General features: G+C 40.4%; 2 protein-coding genes across 2 annotated transcripts in view; both read left to right on the top strand.

Moving 5' to 3' along the window:
* The window catches only part of LOC134666919 (cytoplasmic dynein 2 heavy chain 1), a 106,945-nt gene that overhangs the window by 37,324 nt on the left and 48,350 nt on the right, over positions 1-21,271 (top strand). The window contains exons 26-34 of the mRNA XM_063524224.1: positions 13,733-13,946; positions 14,647-14,892; positions 15,250-15,620; positions 15,854-15,995; positions 17,353-17,472; positions 17,716-17,904; positions 18,736-18,959; positions 19,375-19,554; positions 20,363-20,486. Coding sequence (XP_063380294.1) covers positions 13,733-13,946; positions 14,647-14,892; positions 15,250-15,620; positions 15,854-15,995; positions 17,353-17,472; positions 17,716-17,904; positions 18,736-18,959; positions 19,375-19,554; positions 20,363-20,486 — 1,810 coding nt within the window. The remainder of the gene's footprint in view (positions 1-13,732; positions 13,947-14,646; positions 14,893-15,249; positions 15,621-15,853; positions 15,996-17,352; positions 17,473-17,715; positions 17,905-18,735; positions 18,960-19,374; positions 19,555-20,362; positions 20,487-21,271) is intronic.
* Positions 4,610-11,021, top strand: LOC134666534 (laminin subunit beta-1). Its single transcript, XM_063523724.1, has one exon. It carries the CDS (start codon positions 4,705-4,707, stop codon positions 10,051-10,053), a length of 5,349 nt encoding a protein of 1,782 aa, XP_063379794.1. The 5' UTR covers positions 4,610-4,704; the 3' UTR covers positions 10,054-11,021.

Raw genomic sequence — 21,271 nt, 5'->3', positions numbered from 1 at the left:
GCTACGAAATTATTGGACGTCACTGATGGAGATGTCAACACCGATCGAGGCTCCCAAGTCCCAATACTCCCTGACATGGGAAGGGTTGTGCCTTGAAAAATGAGGTTTTCTTAGCGGTAGATGGGGTATATTCTGATAACCCACGACGAGGATTCTAAAAACAAATTATGGGCGTCAAGGTTTGGACCAGCCTGTAGGTATACAGCGTGGCTAAAAAATAACTGCATTTTCGTTGCCAGGCAGGTTTTTGGATTATACTGAGCAACTTTTACTATCAGTCCAACCCCTAAGTCGCGAAAAAAAATTTGGCTGTTTTCTACATTTTGGCTGGTCCATTTTCTATGGGAAGGTAAACTTTTTTTTCGCGATTTCGGGGTTAGTCCCGTTAAAAGTTGCTCAGTCCCAAAACCCAAAACCTCCCTGGCAACGGAAATTTAGTTATTTTTTTGCCATCCTTGTATAGTACTGTCGTCCGCATATCGATGAATGTCGTCGATAGACAACATGTCACAGATATGCAGCAGCTATTGAAGCAGCCGGCCTAGCCAAGGTTACAATCGCTATCGCTTCGACAACGAAAAGCATTATGTCTCTCTATCACTCTTCCTTATTAGTGTGACAGTGACAGTTGCGTTTCGATCGCTACAGAGCGTAAGCGATTGACATCTTGGCTACGCGGCCAGGTTCCGTCTACTACGGCTCATATGCGCCTGCCGGACAAAGGGCTAGCGATCCATTTGCATAGGTAGTCTCTTGGAGAGTCCATAAGATGGTAACTTCGACAGGAGACCTCTAACGGAAAAGACGCGCTAACACGGGACACAACTCTTAAGCACTCGGCCCGCTCGCCTTATAAAACGAAAGCATAGCAACTCCCGCCTTGATGGAAGTTTCTTGCATAGATTATTCGCACTGCGGGATGTCGGGCGGTAGGGCGCTACCGTCGTCTGTCAAGGTCGAGTTCGAGGCAAAAAGAGTAAGAGTAAAAGATCGGCTTTCTCTTTTGCGCTGTGGGCCAGAATACCATCCGCATTTCACACTTCACAGTGGTGGTAAATATGACTGACAAAAGTTTCCCTGCTGCCTTTTAGCAAGGCGGAGAGGTACAGGTCTTTTGCTCATTTTGGCGCCCCCCCTTGGACGGCGCCCGGGGCACGTGCCCCCTCCAACCCACCCCTAGTCACGCCTCTGGTCGTCCACTTTCGTCTTTACTTACTAGATACATTTTCTACACATAAGAGTATGTAACGGCCTCCTAGCCTAGTCAGTAGTGTTGTGACCGTGCCCACAAAGCAGGAGGTCCCGATCTCCCGACCCGGAGGATTCGAATCCTGATGGTCTGAAGGCATTTATTTGTGTTCATGTTCATCACAAATATTTGTTCCTAAGTTATGGAGATTTTCTATGTATATAAGTATTTATATATATGTGTATATTGTATATATCGTCGTCTAGTACCTACCCACAACAAAAGCCTTATTAAGCTTACTATAGTCCGTTTTTTTAGCATTAGAAAGAACTTGCAAGAAGGTAAGCGATCTTGGCATGTCTTTTAATTGAAAAACGCTTTTTAAAAATCAAAAACTTACTTATGAAAGCAGAAGAATATAAATGATCGTATTAGATTCATAATTGTTGCATATTTGCCGTAACTTATTTTTAAAATGTATTTTTTAATTAAAAGACACATCAAGATTGTTTACCTAATTTCTAATGCTAAAAAAACGAAGTATAGACTAGGTCGATCTGTGTAAAATTGTCATATACTATTTGTATTTATTTATTTATTTTATTATTGATCGGGCAGAGTGTGAGATGAAGTGATAAAATACGGGTTGACCGATAAAATAAACTAAATTATTGTTGATCGAAGTGCAATAAGGCTATAAAGCAACTAACGATTGATAAAAGGATAAACGTCATGACAACGCATGTTAAGTAGCGCGTGGAGACAAGGAGAGAGCTTGTTGCCATAATAATGACCAAAACAAAAAAGCGCATCCCGAAATGCCGTGTTATTTTTGTTGCTTAGTGCCCGTTTCGGAGAACGGCACGAGCGGGCGCGGGCGGGAGCGGTCGTCGCCTCGCTCAGGGCCGCATTCCGACCGCTACTCTATTCACTGACTTCATAAAAGGGCGAGAGATCGATTTAGCTGACAAATGGGTATTTCTATTTAAAATTGTGCCAAACTTTTTGTGTTAAATTGGGAATTTTTATATTATTTCTACTCAGACTCGGAATCACGAGCTTTTCAATTTTTACTGAGAAATAAAGTGTTCACAAAATTTTTGGTCTGTTTGGTTACGGTTTTCAATACAAACTTCTATAACCGTTACAAAACGGACAAAAAAACTTGTATGTAATTTTGGGGACACTTTTTCGGAGGATCGAAAGACTTCGTAATTCTGAGTGGAAATAATTTAAAAAATGCGAAATCTAAAATACAACTTTAAATAGACATGCCCAAATAAGTATGTACTTAGGTACTTACGTCTCACGATGTACCGGACGCTAAAATTAAGAACATTAAAAATCTTTTTTCTTTGTTTTGATATTTCTTAAAGTAAATATTAAGGAACTGTTTCCTTTTAGAATTAGTTTTTTTTTACTTTAATTTATCAGTGAAATGGATATTTCCCCCAACTACGAGAAGGGTTATAGGTCAGTAAATGAATGCTCAAAAAACGTTGTAGAGGGAAATGCTAGGAACACAATTTTTGACTACGTAACTTTGTTTAGACTAGTTAGGAGGTGAACATATCAAAAGTCCCCGGCTGTAGCCCCGGTGCTGCGGGGTAGAGGGGGGTAAGAAGGTCGAATTTTTCGGTTTTTCATTGATATCTTGGAAACTTTGCATCTTAGCGACATGACTACTAAGACAAACCGAAAGCTCATAAAATTAGTTACAAGTTTTATCTAGTCAAGTTTTTCGATAACTTGAATAGTTTTTGAGATACCCGCTCTTGAAAGTTTATTTAGGGATTTTAATTTTATCTTGATATCTACATCAGTGATGCTGTTAGGCCATGTTTGGTATCATTTTCGTATAAATCGGGGGTGCTGAATTCATTTATGGTATCACATTGACACTATTCCGAAGTAAAACCAAAATTAAAAAAAATATATTTTTAAAAATCCCTCTTCACGCTTAAACCGCTGAACCAATTTCGTTGAAATTTTGTATAGAAATAGTTTCAGTCTCGACACAGGACATAGGATGGTTTTTATAACCAAAAGCATCTTTTGAGGATGTGAAAAGTGGGGTGGAAGTTTGTATGAGGAGTCAATAACCGCTGAACCGGTTTAGGTGAAATTTAGGATGGTATACATCTGTGATTTAGATGAAAATGATACCTAACATGACTTCAAACTTTACCTTAAGCAGTATTTGCCTCAGGAATTCAGTTTCGTCGACGAAGTTGAATTCCCCCCATACTCCATTTCACAACTTTAAAGGATGATTATTGAGATAAAAAGTATCTTATGTCCTGTCTTGGGACTCGAAATATCTGTATACCAAATTACAATTAAATTGGTTGAACGGTTTAAGCGTGAAGATGAATTTAAAAAAAAGGTATTTGTTTAAAGTTTATATGTTTTTTCTAAGGAATGGTGTCAATGTGATACCAAAAATGAATTCAGCACCCCCGATTTATACAAAAATGATACCAAACACGGCCTAGCAGCTTCACTAATGTAGATATCAAGATAAAATTGAAAGCCCTAAATAAACTTTCAAGAGCGGATATCTCAAAAACTATTCCAGATATCGAAAAACTTGACTGAATAAAACTTGTAACACATTTTATCAGCTTTTGGTTTGTCTCAGTAGTCATGTCGCTAAGACGCAAAGTTTCCAAGATATTAGTGAAAAACCGAAAAATGAGACCTTCTTTCCCCCCTCTCCCCCCCAGCACCGGGGCTACGGCCGGGGACTTTTGATATGTTCACCTCCTAACTAGTCCAAACAAAGTTACGGAGTCAAAAAATGTGTTCCTAGCATTTCCCTCTATAACTTCTTATTTCTTGGCCTATTATGATTTTTAGTAATCTGTGTAACCTCAATGCAATGCGAAGTTGTTCTAGTGAAAAACAAAATTCACATTCACATGTACGAAGTATCATTTAATATTTACCAGTTCCTTTTTGGTAACGGAAAACATCGTGAGGAAACCAGACGGAAACGGGCCGGAAGAAATAAAGTAATGACATTGCGATTTGTTCAAATATCGGTTTAAAGGGGCCCACTGATTAACAATCCGCCGGACGGAATCGGCCTGTCAGTTGTTCGGAACTGTCAAAATTTTGTTCTAACTGACAGGCCGATACCGTCCGGCGGACTGTTAATCAGTGGGGCCCTTAACGCCACGCTTGTTAGAAAGTAAATAGAGTGAGGCAGACTAAATGCCAATAATAGGATAGGAAAGAAATAACCTATCACTTTATAACAAATCTAACCACCACAGCTATGTAACTTATCACCTTTAACATCGTAATCATTCATAATATATATAACTACCTATCGAGCACGTCAGTCACTCATATTTAAAAGCATTTTGTCAAAAGCTCTCTCGGAGTAGGTCCCTGTGTAAGTAGGGTGTAGCGGTGGGGTGGGCGGGGTGAGGAGCAGCGCGCGGCGCGAGAGTGGCGCGGCGGCCGGCAGTGCAGTGAGCGGCGCGGAGGCCCGCACCTACTCGCCCGCCATGGCTCTGCGCTTGATCGTCGCGTGTGCGCTCGTCGCCACCGGCGGCGCCGTCTATAACCGCGAACGAGACCGTCAGCGCAACGACCCGCGCCTCCTGGATCGCGCATGCGAACTCAGTTCTTGCTACCCTGCAACCGGCAACCTCCTCATCGGCCGCGAAGCCAGCCTTTATGCCTCATCCACGTGCGGCACTTACAATCCCGAACGATACTGCATTGTTTCACATTTGGAGGACCCAAAAAAGTGCTTCTGGTGCGACTCCAGCAACAATACTGTCGGCCGGCCGGATCTTAACCATAGGATAGAGAACATCATCTATAGATATTACCCTGGAACTCGTAATAAATCATGGTGGCAATCCGAAAATGGTAAAGAAAATGTTACGATCCAGTTGAACATGGAAGCGGAATTTCATCTAACGCATGTAATCATAACGTTTAAAACGTTTCTCCCTAAGGCTATGTTAGTGGAGAGGTCATCCGACTTTGGAAAAACATGGAGCGTGTATCGTTATTTTGCATACAACTGTGCCGATGCTTTCCCCGGAATTCCAGAGAGGACGCAACGCTCTTTGACGGAAGTTGTGTGTGAATCTCGTTATTCTACTGTCGAACCGTCAACGGAAGGCGCCCTTATCTTTAGAGTGATACCACCGAATATTAACATCACCAACCCATATTCTGAGGAGGTCCAAAACTTGTTACGCATGACTAATCTTCGCATCAACTTTACCAAACTACACACCCTCGGAGATGACTTATTGGATAATAGGCTTGAAATTCAAGAAAAGTATTACTATTCAATTTACGAAATGACCGTGCGTGGTTCTTGTTCTTGTTATGGTCATGCGTCTAGATGTTTGCCTTTACCGGGCGTGAACGCAAGGGGCAACATGGTGCATGGTCGCTGCGAGTGTACACATAACACGAATGGACTCAATTGTGAATATTGTGATGATTTCTTCAATGACTTACCTTGGCAACCGGCCGTAGGTAAACAATCTAACCCATGTAAAAGATGCACTTGTAATAATCACGCTACAAAATGTCATTTTGATGCCGCAGTTTTTAATAAAACTGGGAAAATAAGTGGCGGTGTTTGTGACAACTGCCAGCATAACACTATGGGTATAAATTGTGAACGTTGCTTGCCGAAGTTTTACCAAGATCCCGAGTTAGACAAACAGGACCCTGAAGTATGCAAGCCCTGCGACTGTGATCCCCATGGTGTCACAGATGAGGAGATTTTGTGCGATGACGAAACAGATGTCGCCAACAACAAGACCGCCGGCCGTTGTCTATGTAAAACAAACATGGATGGCGCGAGATGCGACAGGTGCAAAGATGGTTTCTGGAATTTCGATCTTGCTAACCCGGATGGCTGCGAAGAGTGCACATGTGATAGATTAGGAACGATCAACGAACGAGGATGCGACCCCAACACGGGCATGTGCTTCTGCAAACGTCATGTAACCGGAAGGAATTGCGACCAGTGTCTTCCAGAGTTTTACGGTTTATCGGACTCCAACGACGGATGTACGCCTTGTGATTGTGATCCCGGTGGTGCTCTGGACAAAGAATGTGATGTGATAACAGGACAGTGCAAATGCCGCCCGAACGTGATTGGCCGACGGTGCGACCAACCTTTGCAAAACTTTTTCGTTGGAGCTCTTGACTCAATAGTCATTGAAGCCGAGTCGAGTCAGTGCGATTCACAAATAGACGATAACGCTATACAAAGTCAACTGTGCCATGTCGTTATTAGGGAGAATTATCCAGACGGGAGGAAGAAACCGTGGACTGGGCCTGGTTTCATGAAAATTCCAGAAGGAAGTACATTAGTGTTTGTTATTAATAACTTAAAAACTAGCATGAACTACAACATTCTGGTAAGATATGAACCTCCGTCTGATAACGTCAATTGGGAAGAAGCTACCATTTTCGTCAAAAGGCTCCAGCCAATAGACCCAGATTCTCCTTGTGCTAATGTTCGTCCTGAAGACGATACTATTCATACAATTTTGCCGGGAAAAGAGCGTAGTGTTTTAATAAAACCCGCAGTTTGCTTAGAAAAAGGTAAAACCACAGAAATTCGTATATATTTAGGACGTCAGAATGGCTATACATCGAATTCTAGGGCAACAGTACTAATAGATTCCATAGCTTTGGTTCCATCATTCGATGATATACCTTTTCTTAAAAATGGCAGCATTCAACGTGAAGAGTTTGATCGTAATAATTGCGGTGACCCATACTATTATAGTTTATACCGAGAAAACATTTTAGAAATCTGTAAAAAGCATCATATTAGTATAGGTTACATAATAAGAAATGGATCTGAACCATGCCAGTGTGACCCAACAGGATCCAAAAGTCATCAATGTGATCCATATACAGGCGATTGCCAATGTGTTGAAAATATTGTAGGTGCTCGATGTGACCGGTGCGCTCCAGGCACGTATGGTTTTAGTAAATTTGGCTGCAAACGTTGCGATTGTAACAGTATTGGTTCTCTTGATAACTTTTGCGACGCTTTAAGTGGACAATGTAAATGTAGGGCTAACACATATGGCCGTGCATGTGACTTGTGCCAACCTGGTTATTTCAATTTCCCTAATTGCCAACAATGTGACTGTAATGGACACGCAGTTGAGTGTGACGACAAAACTGGTGCTTGTTATGAATGTAAGGACTATACCGAAGGCCACCGATGTGAAAGATGCATAGAGGGTTATTATGGAGACCCGCGTCTTGGTATTGATATAGCTTGTCGCCCTTGTCCATGTCCTGGAGTTAAAGGTGATCCTTTTAAGAGTAGTCATGCCGATAGCTGTGGACTAGACCCGGAGACCAAAGACGTCATCTGTGACTGCAAAGAGGGCTATTCTGGACCACTATGCGACGTATGCAATGACAATTACTATGGAGACCCTATCAAAGGCACGTGTGAAATTTGCGAATGTAACAATAATGTGGACTTAACAAAACCAGGTAATTGTGACCCTGTTACTGGAAAATGTTTAAAATGCTTACATAACACAGCTGGAGACCATTGCGAAATGTGCCAAGAAGGTTACTACGGTAATGCCTTAGAACAAGCATGCTACAAGTGTAACTGTTCGGTACTCGGTACGAACTTCACCAAAGGCAACTGTGACGGTTTGACTGGACAGTGTCATTGTCATAAAAATGTAATGGGCCTAAATTGCGATCAATGTACAGAAAATCATTGGAGAATCGCAGTAGGAACAGGATGTGACCCTTGCGAATGTGATCCTGTCGGCTCAGTTTCGCCTCAGTGTAATCCGTACATAGGAAAATGTCAGTGCAAACCAGGACATGGGGGTAGGCAATGTAACGAATGTCAAGAAAATCATTGGGGTAATCCAAATATTGAATGTCACGAGTGTGAATGTGATTTAAGCGGAGCTGTGTCACAACAGTGCATGCGAGATAATGGATCATGTGTCTGTCGGCCTGGTATAGGTGGATACAAATGCGACTTGTGTGCTAGAGGCTATCTTGGACAAGCACCTAACTGTTATCCATGCGGAGAATGTTTCGATAATTGGGATGAAATTATAAGCAACTTACAGATACAAACTGAATACGCTATCGGAAATGCTAGTAAAATAAAAGTCGTAGGGGCTACTGGTGCATACACAAGAGATTTTGAGGAAATGACGAAAAAACTAGATGAAGTAGAGGGTCTTCTCGACAGCTCTAAGCTTGGACAGGCAACAGTCAAAGAGCTTTTATCTAATGTAACGTACCTACAAAACCAACTGGCCGAAGCAGAAAAGAAAGTTCAAGACACTAGGAACAATCTCAACGATATTACATCTAAAATCAATCTGGGTAATGTGACACTTGACGAACTAAGATTGAGTATTGATAAGTTAAAAGCAAAAACATTAGATTTGAGCAACAATGCTACAAAGTTACAAGAAGCTAATCTGGAAGGCGCCCTTAATTTAACTCGCGAAGCTAAAGAAAGAGCAAACAAAGCCGCAGATGAGGCTGAAAACGTACAAATATTGATTGCCAGCACTGACAGACAAATAAAAAACACCGATCGGCTGCTAGAAATGAAATATGCTAGCTTTAATAGCACACAAGCAGAAAATGACAAAAAACTGTCTGACTTGAAAGAACAACTCAGATTATTAGATTCGCAGTTTCCGAAACTAAACGAAAAAATGTGTGGGCAAGAGACTGACAGTTGCGATATTTGTGGAGGAGCAGGTTGTGGCAAATGTGGTGGCATATCGTGCGATCAAGGTGCCGTCACCAAAGCAGAACAGGCTTTAGACTTCGCGAACAAAACTGCTCATCGGATTAAAGAACATGAACTTACGGCTGAAGACTTGTTCAGGTCAATAACGCAAGTAAAGCAAGACACTGTTGCAGTCCGAGCTCGCGCCAAAGATTTATTTGCTAAGGCTGATGAATTCAAATCTTCTGCAGAACGTGTTACTAATGAAAGCCAAGATTTGACATCGGAATTGAGAGAATTTTTATCCAATACTTCCAATACACCAGCTGATGTGAGAACCTTAGCCGACGATATAATGAAGCTTTCCATTAGTGTAGAACCACAGGAAATAACGGACCTTTCACAGCGGATTAATTCTACGGTGTCACAGCTCACAAATATTGAAAATATAATTACTGAAACGAAACCAGATTTAGAAAGAGCTAAAGCCCTTAATCAAAATGCGACAGCAGTGCATAAATCCGCAAATTTAACACTGGAAATGGCAAACAAAGTGTTAAGTGCTTTAGATGAAGCACAAGCAGCTCAAGATGCAGCGGAAGACGCAATCGACAAAGCTAACAGCGATATACAAGCTGCAAAGGCGGATTTAATTCCTATTGCTACTGAAACTGAATTAGCTCAGAAAAAAGCAAATGAAACCAAGAAAGAAGTAGAAGAACTACATACTAGGCTTTCTAACTTACAGAAAAATGTTCTTAAAATTGAAAGCGATGCCGATCAAGTAAAACAGGAAGCTAATGACGTCGTTAACGGAGCTGAGGGGGCAGAACTGAAAGCTCGTAATCTCAGACACGAATTTAAAGAAACCAGTGAATCTCTAACAGCAAGCGCTAATCAAACGTCTAAATCGCGAGAGCGAGCGCAAGAGTTATTAGATCGCGCAAATAAACTAGCTAGTCAAACACAAAACCAACTCCAACTTCTTGCCAACATGGAAGAATTGTACAATGCTAATAACCAAGAGCTGAATACGTTAGAAAAAGAAATAGCTGATCTAAATATAAACATGAACTATTACCTCGCAGAAATTACAAGGAAGTCAGACGCATACAGGTCGTGTACCACATAATTATCTTGATTTTAAAATTGGAAGGAAATTAGGTTTTCTCAATTATATTTTCTAAGAGTGCCATAAAGCTGTGTTTGACAGTGTTAGTCATCGTTTAGGAGTGTAGTTAGACTACAATCTTGTCCATATTTTGTTCAAAGTTTGTGCCTAGTTTATGATGAACATACGAGTAATTACGTATTCGCTGACTCAGAGCTATGTTACAGTTAAATATTACGAAGTGTGATTGTAGTAGTACTCAACAAATAGTATACGTATGCATTTATTTTAGAAACAGAGAAGGGTGTGTAAAGTATATTTTATGTAAAAGTAGCGTCTTGAAGTTACCTCAACAGTTTAATTCTACATATTTAAATGTAAACTCTATTTCACATGTCACTGTTTAAACGTTGTATTTGGAGGAAAGCTTTACATTTTTCGATAACTATAAATTGATTAGGAAAATGGAGGCTTCTTGTAATTACTATTCCAAAGAAAATATTAAGTTTTCTTACACCTAGTTATTTCTGTTGAAATGTAATTTAGTGTGTACACCTACATTATAACTTTCATCTTAAATAAGAGTTTCTGTGCCTTACTTAGTTTTAAGTAACTTATAATTATTTACATATGATGCATTTTCTGCCGTTGCACGATTAGCAATAACTATCAGAATGTGTGAGTCTTGTTAATACATAGTTGTTCGTTGTACCTAATTAATACCTAGTCTGGTAAAATGTTAAATCAACATAATATTGACATTCTGTATTTATAAATATTAAATCATGCATTTGTTATGTGATGCGCCGCCAGTCGGAGAAGGCTTTGCAATGTATGTACCTACGGTAGCATCTATTAACTATAACCATCTCATAAGGCTAGCAGCCTGATCCTGTTTCTGTTATGTTTGTAACATACGGGGCACTTATACTTAACTATATAAATGTATATTGTAAAGTGATGTTAATAAAATATTTTCTAAAAACTGTTGTATCTGTTTAACTTTCAATCCGCTGTCCTGCTCTAGCGATGCATTGCCTTAACGATTGCCAAATTGCCATGTTATAAAAGGTCCTTAAGAAAAAAATAGGGTCTCTTATTTTCAGTAGCCCAAATTGCCGCACGTGAGAGAGTTGAATAATTTTATCAAAAAAAGTGCCATCATGCCTGAATAGTATCGTTAGGGTTAGTGTTGATAAAGTAAATATTTTGATATTACAATTTTTTTATAAAGTGGTTTCAGACCTGGGCAAGTCTCCCAGGCTCCTCTACGTACACACAAGTTATCCAGTTACTCTCCTGTCAGGTCAATCATCAAAAACATTTCACGTAAGATGCAAGTTAGTTCTTCTACTGCAAAAAAGTTTTGAGACGTAGATAGCTATACGTAATATTCAACCAAGTAGGTTATTTTAGTCAGTAATTATCATTATCATAATTTGTGACGTTCTTAATCAAAAGGATGCAAATGGTTTTCGGAGACCCCTATTCGTTTTAAAAGACCTGTCGAGCTGTCCAACAATACCCCACACTAAAAAGATAGAGAGTTCGTCTTCTACATATAGGGTACATCGCCAATTACTAGCCACCCCCCAATTACTGGCCACTTAATTTGATTTCTATTTATAGGTGAACAAAGTTCATTTTAGTATATAAGGTACGAAAATCCAATTATTAGCCAGTTTTCAATTACTGGCCACCTATTCCAAAAATGAATTCTATTTACAGATAAATAAAACTCATTTTCAGTATAAGGAAAATGGCCAGTAACTGAAATTTATCCACAACCCACTCGTTCAATAACTGGCCGCCTCTTACAAAAATGAGTTCTATTCACCTATACACAGAATTCATTTTAGTATAGGTGGCCAGTAATTGAAAACTGGCTAATAATTGGCGATGTACCCTAGTTAATATAAATACTATAAAAATGCTGGAATATTTTTTGTTTTAAGATTATATATTATAAACGATAAAGCTTCGCTCATTTTGATAAGGAACCATAACCGACATGCCTACTAACATCCGTTTGTGATATCATCATAGACTACTGGGTGGTCATTTTTTACACGTCTGCATTATCTAATGTCATTTTTCAAATGTTGGCCGTGGAAATAAAAGCTAATATTTATTATTTATAAATCATATACCGGCTGTGCAATAAGCATGATCCATCGTCTCACAATACTGCAGACTCACGATACACAGCCGTCGATCTCCTTGCAAACAATCTGGTGCTGACGTCAGGAGCGCATTGAGTGGCGTCAATGTTTGATGGAGCAGCGAATTTCTGCGTGACACCGCCGGCGGCGTCTGCAGTGGGTGCGTCCGCGGCCTCACACCATAAATCTACTTTTGACGGTCTATCATGACATGAGCTGCGTTCTCGCGCGCGACTCCATACATCAAGCGCGACTTCAAGTATGGACTCGCGCGCGAGAACGCAAGTTATGCTGGACCGTCAGGTCACCAGAATACCTATAGCAAACACTTTTTTACTATTATCTCCAAATCGTTGACCATCAACGCTATCAAAAGAGGATCGAATATTGAACCCTGACTGACACCAGATACCATGTGATAAGGAGCTGAGACAAGGCACCCATGTTCACGTTCAGAGTAGCAAAAAAAAACAGGCAAAGAAACTGTCAAATTCACTAAGTTTGGCCCATGACAGTTGGGCGCTACTATACGATGTGCACATAGCTATAGTCCGTTTTTTTAGCATTAGAAAGAACTTCGCAGAAGTAAGCTTGTGGTTCCAAATCCGGCACTTTTAGCGGTAATAATTTGAAGTAAATTATATGTATTGACCATGCTACATTAGATAATTCAATAATTATTAACAATTAAAGAGCCTGATAAAAACTGCACGCTTGCTTCTGTGGAGTTCTTTCTAATGCTAAAAAAAAAACGAACTATAAAAACGGGAACAAATTGTATTTGTAGGTTAATGAATTGATGGTTAATGAAAATTTGTCTAAAAGTTTAATTTGGAACTAGGGTACATCGCCAATTACTAGCCACCCCCCAATTACTGGCCACTTAATTTGATTTCTATTTATAGGTAAACAAAGTTCATTTTAGTATATAAGGTACGAAAATCCAATTATTAGCCAGTTTTCAATTACTGGCCACCTATTCCAAAAATGAATTCTATTTACAGATAAATAAAACTCATTTTCAGTATAAGGAAAATGGCCAGTAACTGAAATTTATCCACAACCCACTCGTTCAATAACTGGCCGCCTCTTACAAAAATGAGTTCTATTCACCTATACACAGAATTCATTTTAGTATAGGTGGCCAGTAATTGAAAACTGGCTAATAATTGGCGATGTACCCTATAGCACAAATTTGTTTACATTTCAGCTTACGTACTTAAGTATTACCTATATGTCTATTATAATTTGCTATTTTCATTTGCCTATCTACTGTGTAATAATTTACTGCCGATCTATAATTTCGCAATTAGTAAAACAGCAACAGTCCTAACTTTACATCAGTGGACCTTATTACAAAAGACATAAAGTCCACCGATGTACAGTTAATAGTGTGGGCGATCGATGGTACAGTCATGAGTTTTTTGCTAAATGTTCTGTTATTATTATTATAATCAAGTAGGTAGTGACGTAAGTACTAACATTAATGATCTGTTAAGCATATACATTACTCAGCCATTCATGGACGGTCTTTACAGATGGTTATACCTAGAGCCGATCTTGTCCAACGATGAAGGCGAGCTCGGCATAAAGTTCCGCAAGGTCGACCAAGGATTTCGACAGGCTACACGCATCTTCGAGGCGGACCCTAGGCTTTCGGTGCTGTTACAATCGGCCCGTCTACAATCAATGCTGGATTCCATATCTGAGCAATTACACGCTTGCCAATCTGCACTCAAACAGTATATGGACGTAAGTATTATGTTGTACGTCCAGAGTAGCCTGCCCTACTCTATATACTTCGTAGTACCTACGTAATGAGTAAATGTACGAATACTCGGTAAACTTTATAAAAGTTAGCCGAAAAGAGGCTTTTTAGGGTTTCGTAGCCAAAATAGCAAAACCGGAACCCTTATATTTTTATCATGTCCGTCTGTCCGTCTGTATGTCATTGTCATAGCCATTTCATAACCCCTAAATGGCGCAATCGCGGAGCGTGAGTGATGGTAGGTACATATATTTAATAAAAATTGGAATGTACCTATGAGTATTTTGTAAAAATTAAAAAAATAATACTACAGGTTGGTACACCATAGATACCTAGGTATGTACATGTATCCAAAAGTGAATACTTTTGGACATAATACGGAACCCTCCATTAATGTTCATAAGTTATAGTTATATTTATCAAATGTTGTCTCATTCACGCGTTATACATATATTTTAAACAATAAACCCCCGCAAGTTGCTTACCGCGGTTTCATTGACCATGATCATGTATGACGTAGCGCCTTACGCGTTACCTACAGCTATTTCAGTATTTTTAATTACTATGCTGATTTTATTTGGTTGCTCATCAAATTCGGATATATATACACGAACAGCGATTTTATAGACTGTTTAAATTTTTATGTTTATACTATCGTCCTACGGTACCGGTTAATTATTTTAGGAAAAGCGCTCTATCTTCCCGAGGTTATATTTTCTGAGCGATGACGATTTGTTGGAGTTGCTCGGTCAAGCGCGTGCCGGGGCCGAGGGTCGAGAGGCGGTCATGCAGACGCATCTGAAGAAATTGTTTCCGGGGACCAGTGGAGTGCGACTGGGGCCTGGAAACATGTCGATTACGGCACTGTGTAGTCTTTACGGCGAAACATTCCAGCTGGACCACCCGGTCGACATAGATTGTCCTGTCGAGGTATAATATACTGTATAAGGTTTTTTATTGTGTTGGCCTTTGATTAAAACTGGGGTTTGTAGTATCCTCTAGCCGCCCAGAGACCTATAAAAAGGTCTCCTACTGTTCCATTTTAATCTGAATCTTTGTTTTGACAAATCAAAATTGCATTTTTCTTGGCAAAATTTGACGTCTGGGCGGCTAGAGGGTATACTAAGTTATTTGAGTACATATTTTCCCCACGCAAAATACTAGACTAGTATATTCTAGAATAAATGGTCACTTTGAAAATTTTTAATATTCATTCCAATAGCATCCCATTTATTTGAAAAATAATGATTTAATGACGTTACCAATCAGAATTGTAATTCCTTGCAGGTTTGGCTCAAGAACCTGGAAACGGAAATGCGTTCATCTCTAAAGAATATGACTATAAAATGCGTCGCTTCCAGTTCTCTACAGGAGCAGGACCCATTTTCGCTTCCGACACAAATACTTTGTCTAGCTCAGAACATACGATTTACGGAACAAGCAGAGAAAGCTATTGGTTCGAAAGATCTTCACAAATTGATGGCCAACATTGAGAAAGAGAGTGCGTACTACGCTGCCACTGAAACCGAGGATGAAAGCGAGAAGCAGAAACGGCAGGCACTCCTCTTGCAGTGTGCTTATTACATTAATGTGGTTCGTACACTGATTAGCAATAATGTTGTTGCTACTAGTGATTGGCTGTGGCAGAAGCAACTCAGGTACCCTCGTTACTCGATACCCATCCTAGTCATACCGATTTTATCTTTTGTTTAGGTACAGTCGCCATCAGATATATCGGAGCGGCCAAGGTGTTCACAATAACTGAACAAGCACTCTGACGCCTTGACAATAGAGGCGTGCTCAGATATTTGAGAGCACCTTGGCCGCTCCGATATATCTGATGGCGACTGTACCATAAGCGATAGGAAACTAAAAACTATTATTTTTTTAGATTCTACATTCAGAGTTCCAAAGACGTTATTGCTAAAATGGGATTAGCTCAGATTTCCTACTCGTATGAGTATCTCGGGATCAATACAGGCCAGTTTGTTCGAACCGAATTAGCTGATGAATGCTTTTTGATACTGACTCAGGTAAGTAAATATTGTATAGTCAGTAACAAAAGTAGCTAAGCGTGCGACAATTTTGCTGTCAAGACAATAAGACCGCGTGCAGATCACTTTATCCACTTTGCACGTCGCGGCTCCTTAGCGACTTTAGCTGCTGACTGTAGGTTTATTATATGCTCCATCTTGTTTGCTATTCAGTTTTGTTGAAATCAGTTTGAGTTTGCGTGTTGTATTTGTTACACTACAGCGCGTGAGTGTGATTAAACAAGGATCATAGCATTAAGGCTGATTTAGATGGCGCGCGAACTCGCATGCATTTTAGTTACATTGCGGACTGTTGGTTACGTCCAATTCAACCGACCGATCAAAACCCGCAATGTAATGAAACTCGCATGTGAGTTCTTGCATCGTCTAAATCAGCCCTTATAATACGAAGTTACTCTACTGAGTGAATACGAGTTAGATCATGTTTGAGTGAGATCATGATACCGAATGACAAAATGTGATGAAGACAGACGTGTTGAACAACATTTTTCACGAGACCAACCACGGAGTAGACGAAACGTAAGGAACAGGGATATTGATTTTCGCGATTTTCATATTGGATCCATGGGAAATGATAACTTGATCTTAGGGGAGACTTGGTTCCCTAAATTATACTTAAACTTAGGTATATTAATTTTAAAATAGATCGAAATAGCAATTATAACTTAACTACGTTGTCAAAATCAAAACATAAATAAATAAATATTATAGGACATTTTTACACAATTTGACTAAGCCCCACGGTAAGCTCAAGAAGGCTTGTAACATAATAGCGATTGATTCCTTTTAGGACAGTTGTTTTTTAGGGTTCCGTACCCAAAGGGTAAAACGGGACCCTATTACTAAGACTTCGCTGTCCGTCCGTCCGTCCGTCCGTCCGTCTGTCACCAGGCTGTATCTCACGAACAGTGATAGCAGTTGAAATTTTCACAGATGATGTATTTCTGTTGCCGCTATAAAAACAAATACTAAAAACAGAATAAAATAAAGATTTAAATGGGGCTCCCATACAACAAACGTGATTTTTGACCAAAGTTAAGCAACGTCGGGAGTGGTCAGTACTTGGATGGGTGACCGTTTTTTTTTTTGCTTTTTTTTTGCATTATGGTACGGAACCCTTCGTGCGCGAGTCCGACTCGCACTTGCCCGGTTTTTTTCATTTATTGGCAATTAATTAATGGTTTCAAAATTTTGGTAACCAAGTCTCCCCTAGATGACCTTACTCACCCAGTATAGAATAGGTAGGTGGTATATTTTTACGCTTACATGGCGACCTTGCCTGATTTGGATGAGTGTAACTAGAATCTGTTGACAATTTAATATTTCTTGCTTTTAGTCATTGCATCTCGGTTTGATGGGAAACCCATTTGGACCAGCCGGGACGGGAAAAACGGAGTCGGTTAAAGCACTGGGTGGTCTAGTTGGACGCTTAGTCCTGGTTTTCAATTGTGATGAGGTAAGTAGAGCTAATAAAGAGTTGTAATATGTAGATAGTTAAAGTCAGACAAGTCCAGTCAATCCTTGACACAATTTATAAGTAAGTAATAACGCTGCACGATATTTTCTTTACTTTTCCAACTTCTTCATGTCAATCTTATGTATTGATATACGTCCACATTAAATTGTAAGTCAGTTTAAAGCAATGACTTACGCAACGTAGTGTTCATTACTGATATCTACGGCACATTTTACATTATAGGCAATGGACACAGAATGCATGGGTCGGCTGCTCAGCGGCCTGGCGTTATGCGGCGCTTGGGGCTGCTTCGACGAGTTCAACCGGCTGACCGCCGATACTCTCGCTAATATCTCAAACCAGCTAGCTTCGCTGCTGACCGCTATGCGAGAAAACACAGGACAGGCCACGGCGCTGCTCAATGGGAAACACGTAAGTTGATATGTCTTAACTGTTACGTGGGTCCACGTTTACGCTCACCGATAATATTTGTACTTGTAATCGCTAATATCTCATACTGGTTAGCTTCGCTGCTGGCAGCTATGAGAGTCAACACTGAACAGGCCACGGGGGTGCTCAGTGGGAAACACGTAAGTTGATATGTCTTAACTATGACGTGGGTCCACGTCTACGCTCACCGACAATATTTATATTCGCTAATATCTCATACTGGTTAGCTTCGCTGCTGGCCGCTATGAGAGTCATCACTGGAAGGCCACAAACAGGCGTTGCGTAAGATAATAGGTATAATTATCACATGGATAGGCTGCTAAGCGGCCATACACTGTATGCGATGCGCTGTAAAATTGCGTCATGGATGGTGCAGAACTGGCAGCCCTTCGTGTGCAATATTCACTCGCACTTGGCCGGTTTTAAAATCTACACGACACGAGAAATTGAAACAATGTTTAAAAAGAGTATTGGTTCAGGTTGGGAGTTAACTAATAGCAGTAAGCCACTGAGTAACTAAACTAATATCTTATCATAAACACGCAATGTTGCTCCATTGACACAATAGTATATCGAGTTGAATCATTTTTAGCAATAAGTCAATACTTTATTACTCATATTGTCATTTTCATTACAAAGTTAACTGAGTACGCTTTTATGTCTTTGCGTTTCGATAGAATCTCTTTAGGTACTTAGGTATTTAGGAGTAGGTACCTATCACGAGAGGAAGGTATAAAGTTCTAAATACCACATAAAACTCGACCTTGGAATATGCTATTGATAATGAAATCTAATAATAATTTCTGTTGGCAGGTGACCGTATCCCAGTGGTGTGGCGTGGCAGCGACCATGAATCCGGTGGGAAGAGGCTACGGGGGGCGCCGCGCGCTGCCGGCGGCCTTGGAGCGGGTGCTGCGGCCCGTGGCCATGGTGGAACCGAGGGGAGACCAGCTGGCGAGGCACCTCCTCGCGGCGCAGTGCGTCACCGACGCTGAGGCGCTCGCCGAGGACTTGTATGCCGTTTTCTCTATGGCCAGGTAATCATTGTTTGCCAACTATAAACCCACTAGGAAGAGACGCTTGGGAAATAATTGCCGTGCCGTCGCCAGCAGCATAGAGTGAGCCCCGCGAGTCGCGGCCACGGTAGAAGCGAGAGGCGACTAGTAAAGCATTAGACAGAGGCATAAAATAACATATTTTTGATATCATGAAGCGACTTTGCTCAGAGTATAATTATGCTCAATGTGTAGTAAACTGAAATCTCTAGTTTCTCAGAGTATAATTATGCTCAATGTGTAGTAAACTGAACTCTCTAGTTTACAATAAAAGACCTCAGTCTCCGTTTACGCAGTACAAACCGCCGATGGAAATCATGGCCAGAACCATCGCGAAATAAATGTGCCAGTTGTACCTACACAGTAAACAAATATTAACCATAATGAAATTTGTTAGCACACTGCTGGGCGGGCAGCGGCACTACGACTGGGGCCTGCGCGCGCTGAAGGCGGCGGTGGGCAGCGCGGGCGCGGCGCTGGCGGCGCGCCCGCTCACGCCGCCCCAGCGCCGCGCCGCGCTGCGCCGAGTGCTGCGCCGAAACAACATGTCCAAGCTTACCGGGCACGATAAGCGGAGGTGATACCACCACTATATAATATATCGGCACTACTTTGAAAAAATCTTGTATCCCACACTGCTACTCAAAGTTGAAAGGCAGTAACTCTGTATGCCACCACATTATTTTTGATTGACAGAACAAGATACGAGTTTTTTTTTTAAAGTAGTGCCGATATATCAACCGCCGTCTAAATTAAACTAGTGGCTTTGTGAGACCAAGCAAACTCCCATGACTCCGCTATTTTGAGAAGTTTAAAAAAAACCATTATAAGTCAAAGTCAAAGTCAAAAATACTTTATTCATGTAGGCCTAGTAACAAGCACTTATGAACGTTTTACATAATAATATAATTATTGAAGTAGCTCACAAAATTTCACGACCAGCGGTTGAGAAATCAACATGTAGAGGAGAACAGCCGATCAGACATACAACAATAACATACAAATAATCTAAAGACGCTTCGCGCTCACCCGGTCAAAAAATCGAATTACAAAGATCAAGGCGTATCCCGAAAATCATCCACTACTCCTGTAAGACTCCTGTTGGCAGTCAAGTTCCAGAAACCATGTTTATAACTAACAGCTAACAGCACGCCAACTTACAAGAATCGACCTATTCGTTAATAAAACCCAAGGCAGAGTCCAGCAAGCAACTTTTAAGAATAACCGCAAGACTCACTAATATTAATTCGGTTGGTCTAACTAAATAATCAATCTTATTTTTATTTTTTTCAAACATATCTACAATTGCACTTCGTAAGAGCCGCATGCGGCTCGCAAACTACGGTTTGCTAAGTCCTGACCTAAGATCGAATCTCCTATTGCAGGTTCGAGAATATCTTGTCGCTGGTATTTGCTGATGTGCCCCAAGAGGAGCACGCTACGGACCCGATAAGTTCCGCTCTAGACGCGTCAGTCGCTTCGCTTGGCCTTGTGCATAATAAGCTTCAGGTATAATAAAAAAAAAACCAACAGTCTTACATCAGGCGTCGCTACTACGAGAAAACTGGGCACTATTGGATAAATAAATCTTTTACATTTAAATGACACTAAGGCCCACTTGCACCATTCCACAAACCCGGGGTTAACCGGATAAACTTGGCGTTACCATGGTTACCAGTACAATTTGACATTAAGTTAAAGGCTTAACCGCTTAACTACGGGATAGTGGAATGGTGCAAGTGGGCCTAAGAAAATTATTACGATTAGAACATTCCCTTTTACATGAATACACTTAATTGGAATATTTGTGACAATCCATATCAAAAGAAACCTTATGGCGATCGGCGCTTACGCTATTAAAAGCGGCGCGCCAATACTAATGCGGTACTACGCGACGTAAGCGTCCTCCACAAGGCCCCTATTGATATGCATTTTCAATTTTTCACATTAATTTAAACTTAACGAAGGGATTATGTTCAGAACAATTAGTTACAACACCTTCAAAATTAACTGTTGGTGTCGGATGCATACTCGTACCAAATATTAGGCGAATTAACAGCAAAGCTACGGAGATGTCCGGAATTTTAATTTACAAACTGTAAAAATATGGGTGTAGACAACTTACTCAAAAATATGTCCCATAGTTTTTAATTCACTGACATAAGAGTTATCGAACATATCAATGAGATGATATGTACACCCTTATTTTTACAGTTGACATGAGTTAATACGCTGTATGTTAGAGCGAGAGTCTCGATTTGGACCAATTTAAGAGTTTATTCATTATATTGTTT

Source organism: Cydia fagiglandana, chromosome 8, assembly GCF_963556715.1.
Source record: "Cydia fagiglandana chromosome 8, ilCydFagi1.1, whole genome shotgun sequence".
In the NCBI taxonomy this organism is placed as follows: Eukaryota; Metazoa; Arthropoda; class Insecta; order Lepidoptera; family Tortricidae; genus Cydia; species Cydia fagiglandana.
Note: the sequence above shows the minus strand (reverse complement) of the source record. Positions and strands in the feature narration are given on the sequence as shown.

Bases quoted from the DNA above. Each gene is read 5' to 3' on its own strand.
- LOC134666534 (XM_063523724.1), top strand. From the start codon at position 4,705: ATGGCTCTGCGCTTGATCGTCGCGTGTGCGCTCGTCGCCACCGGCGGC.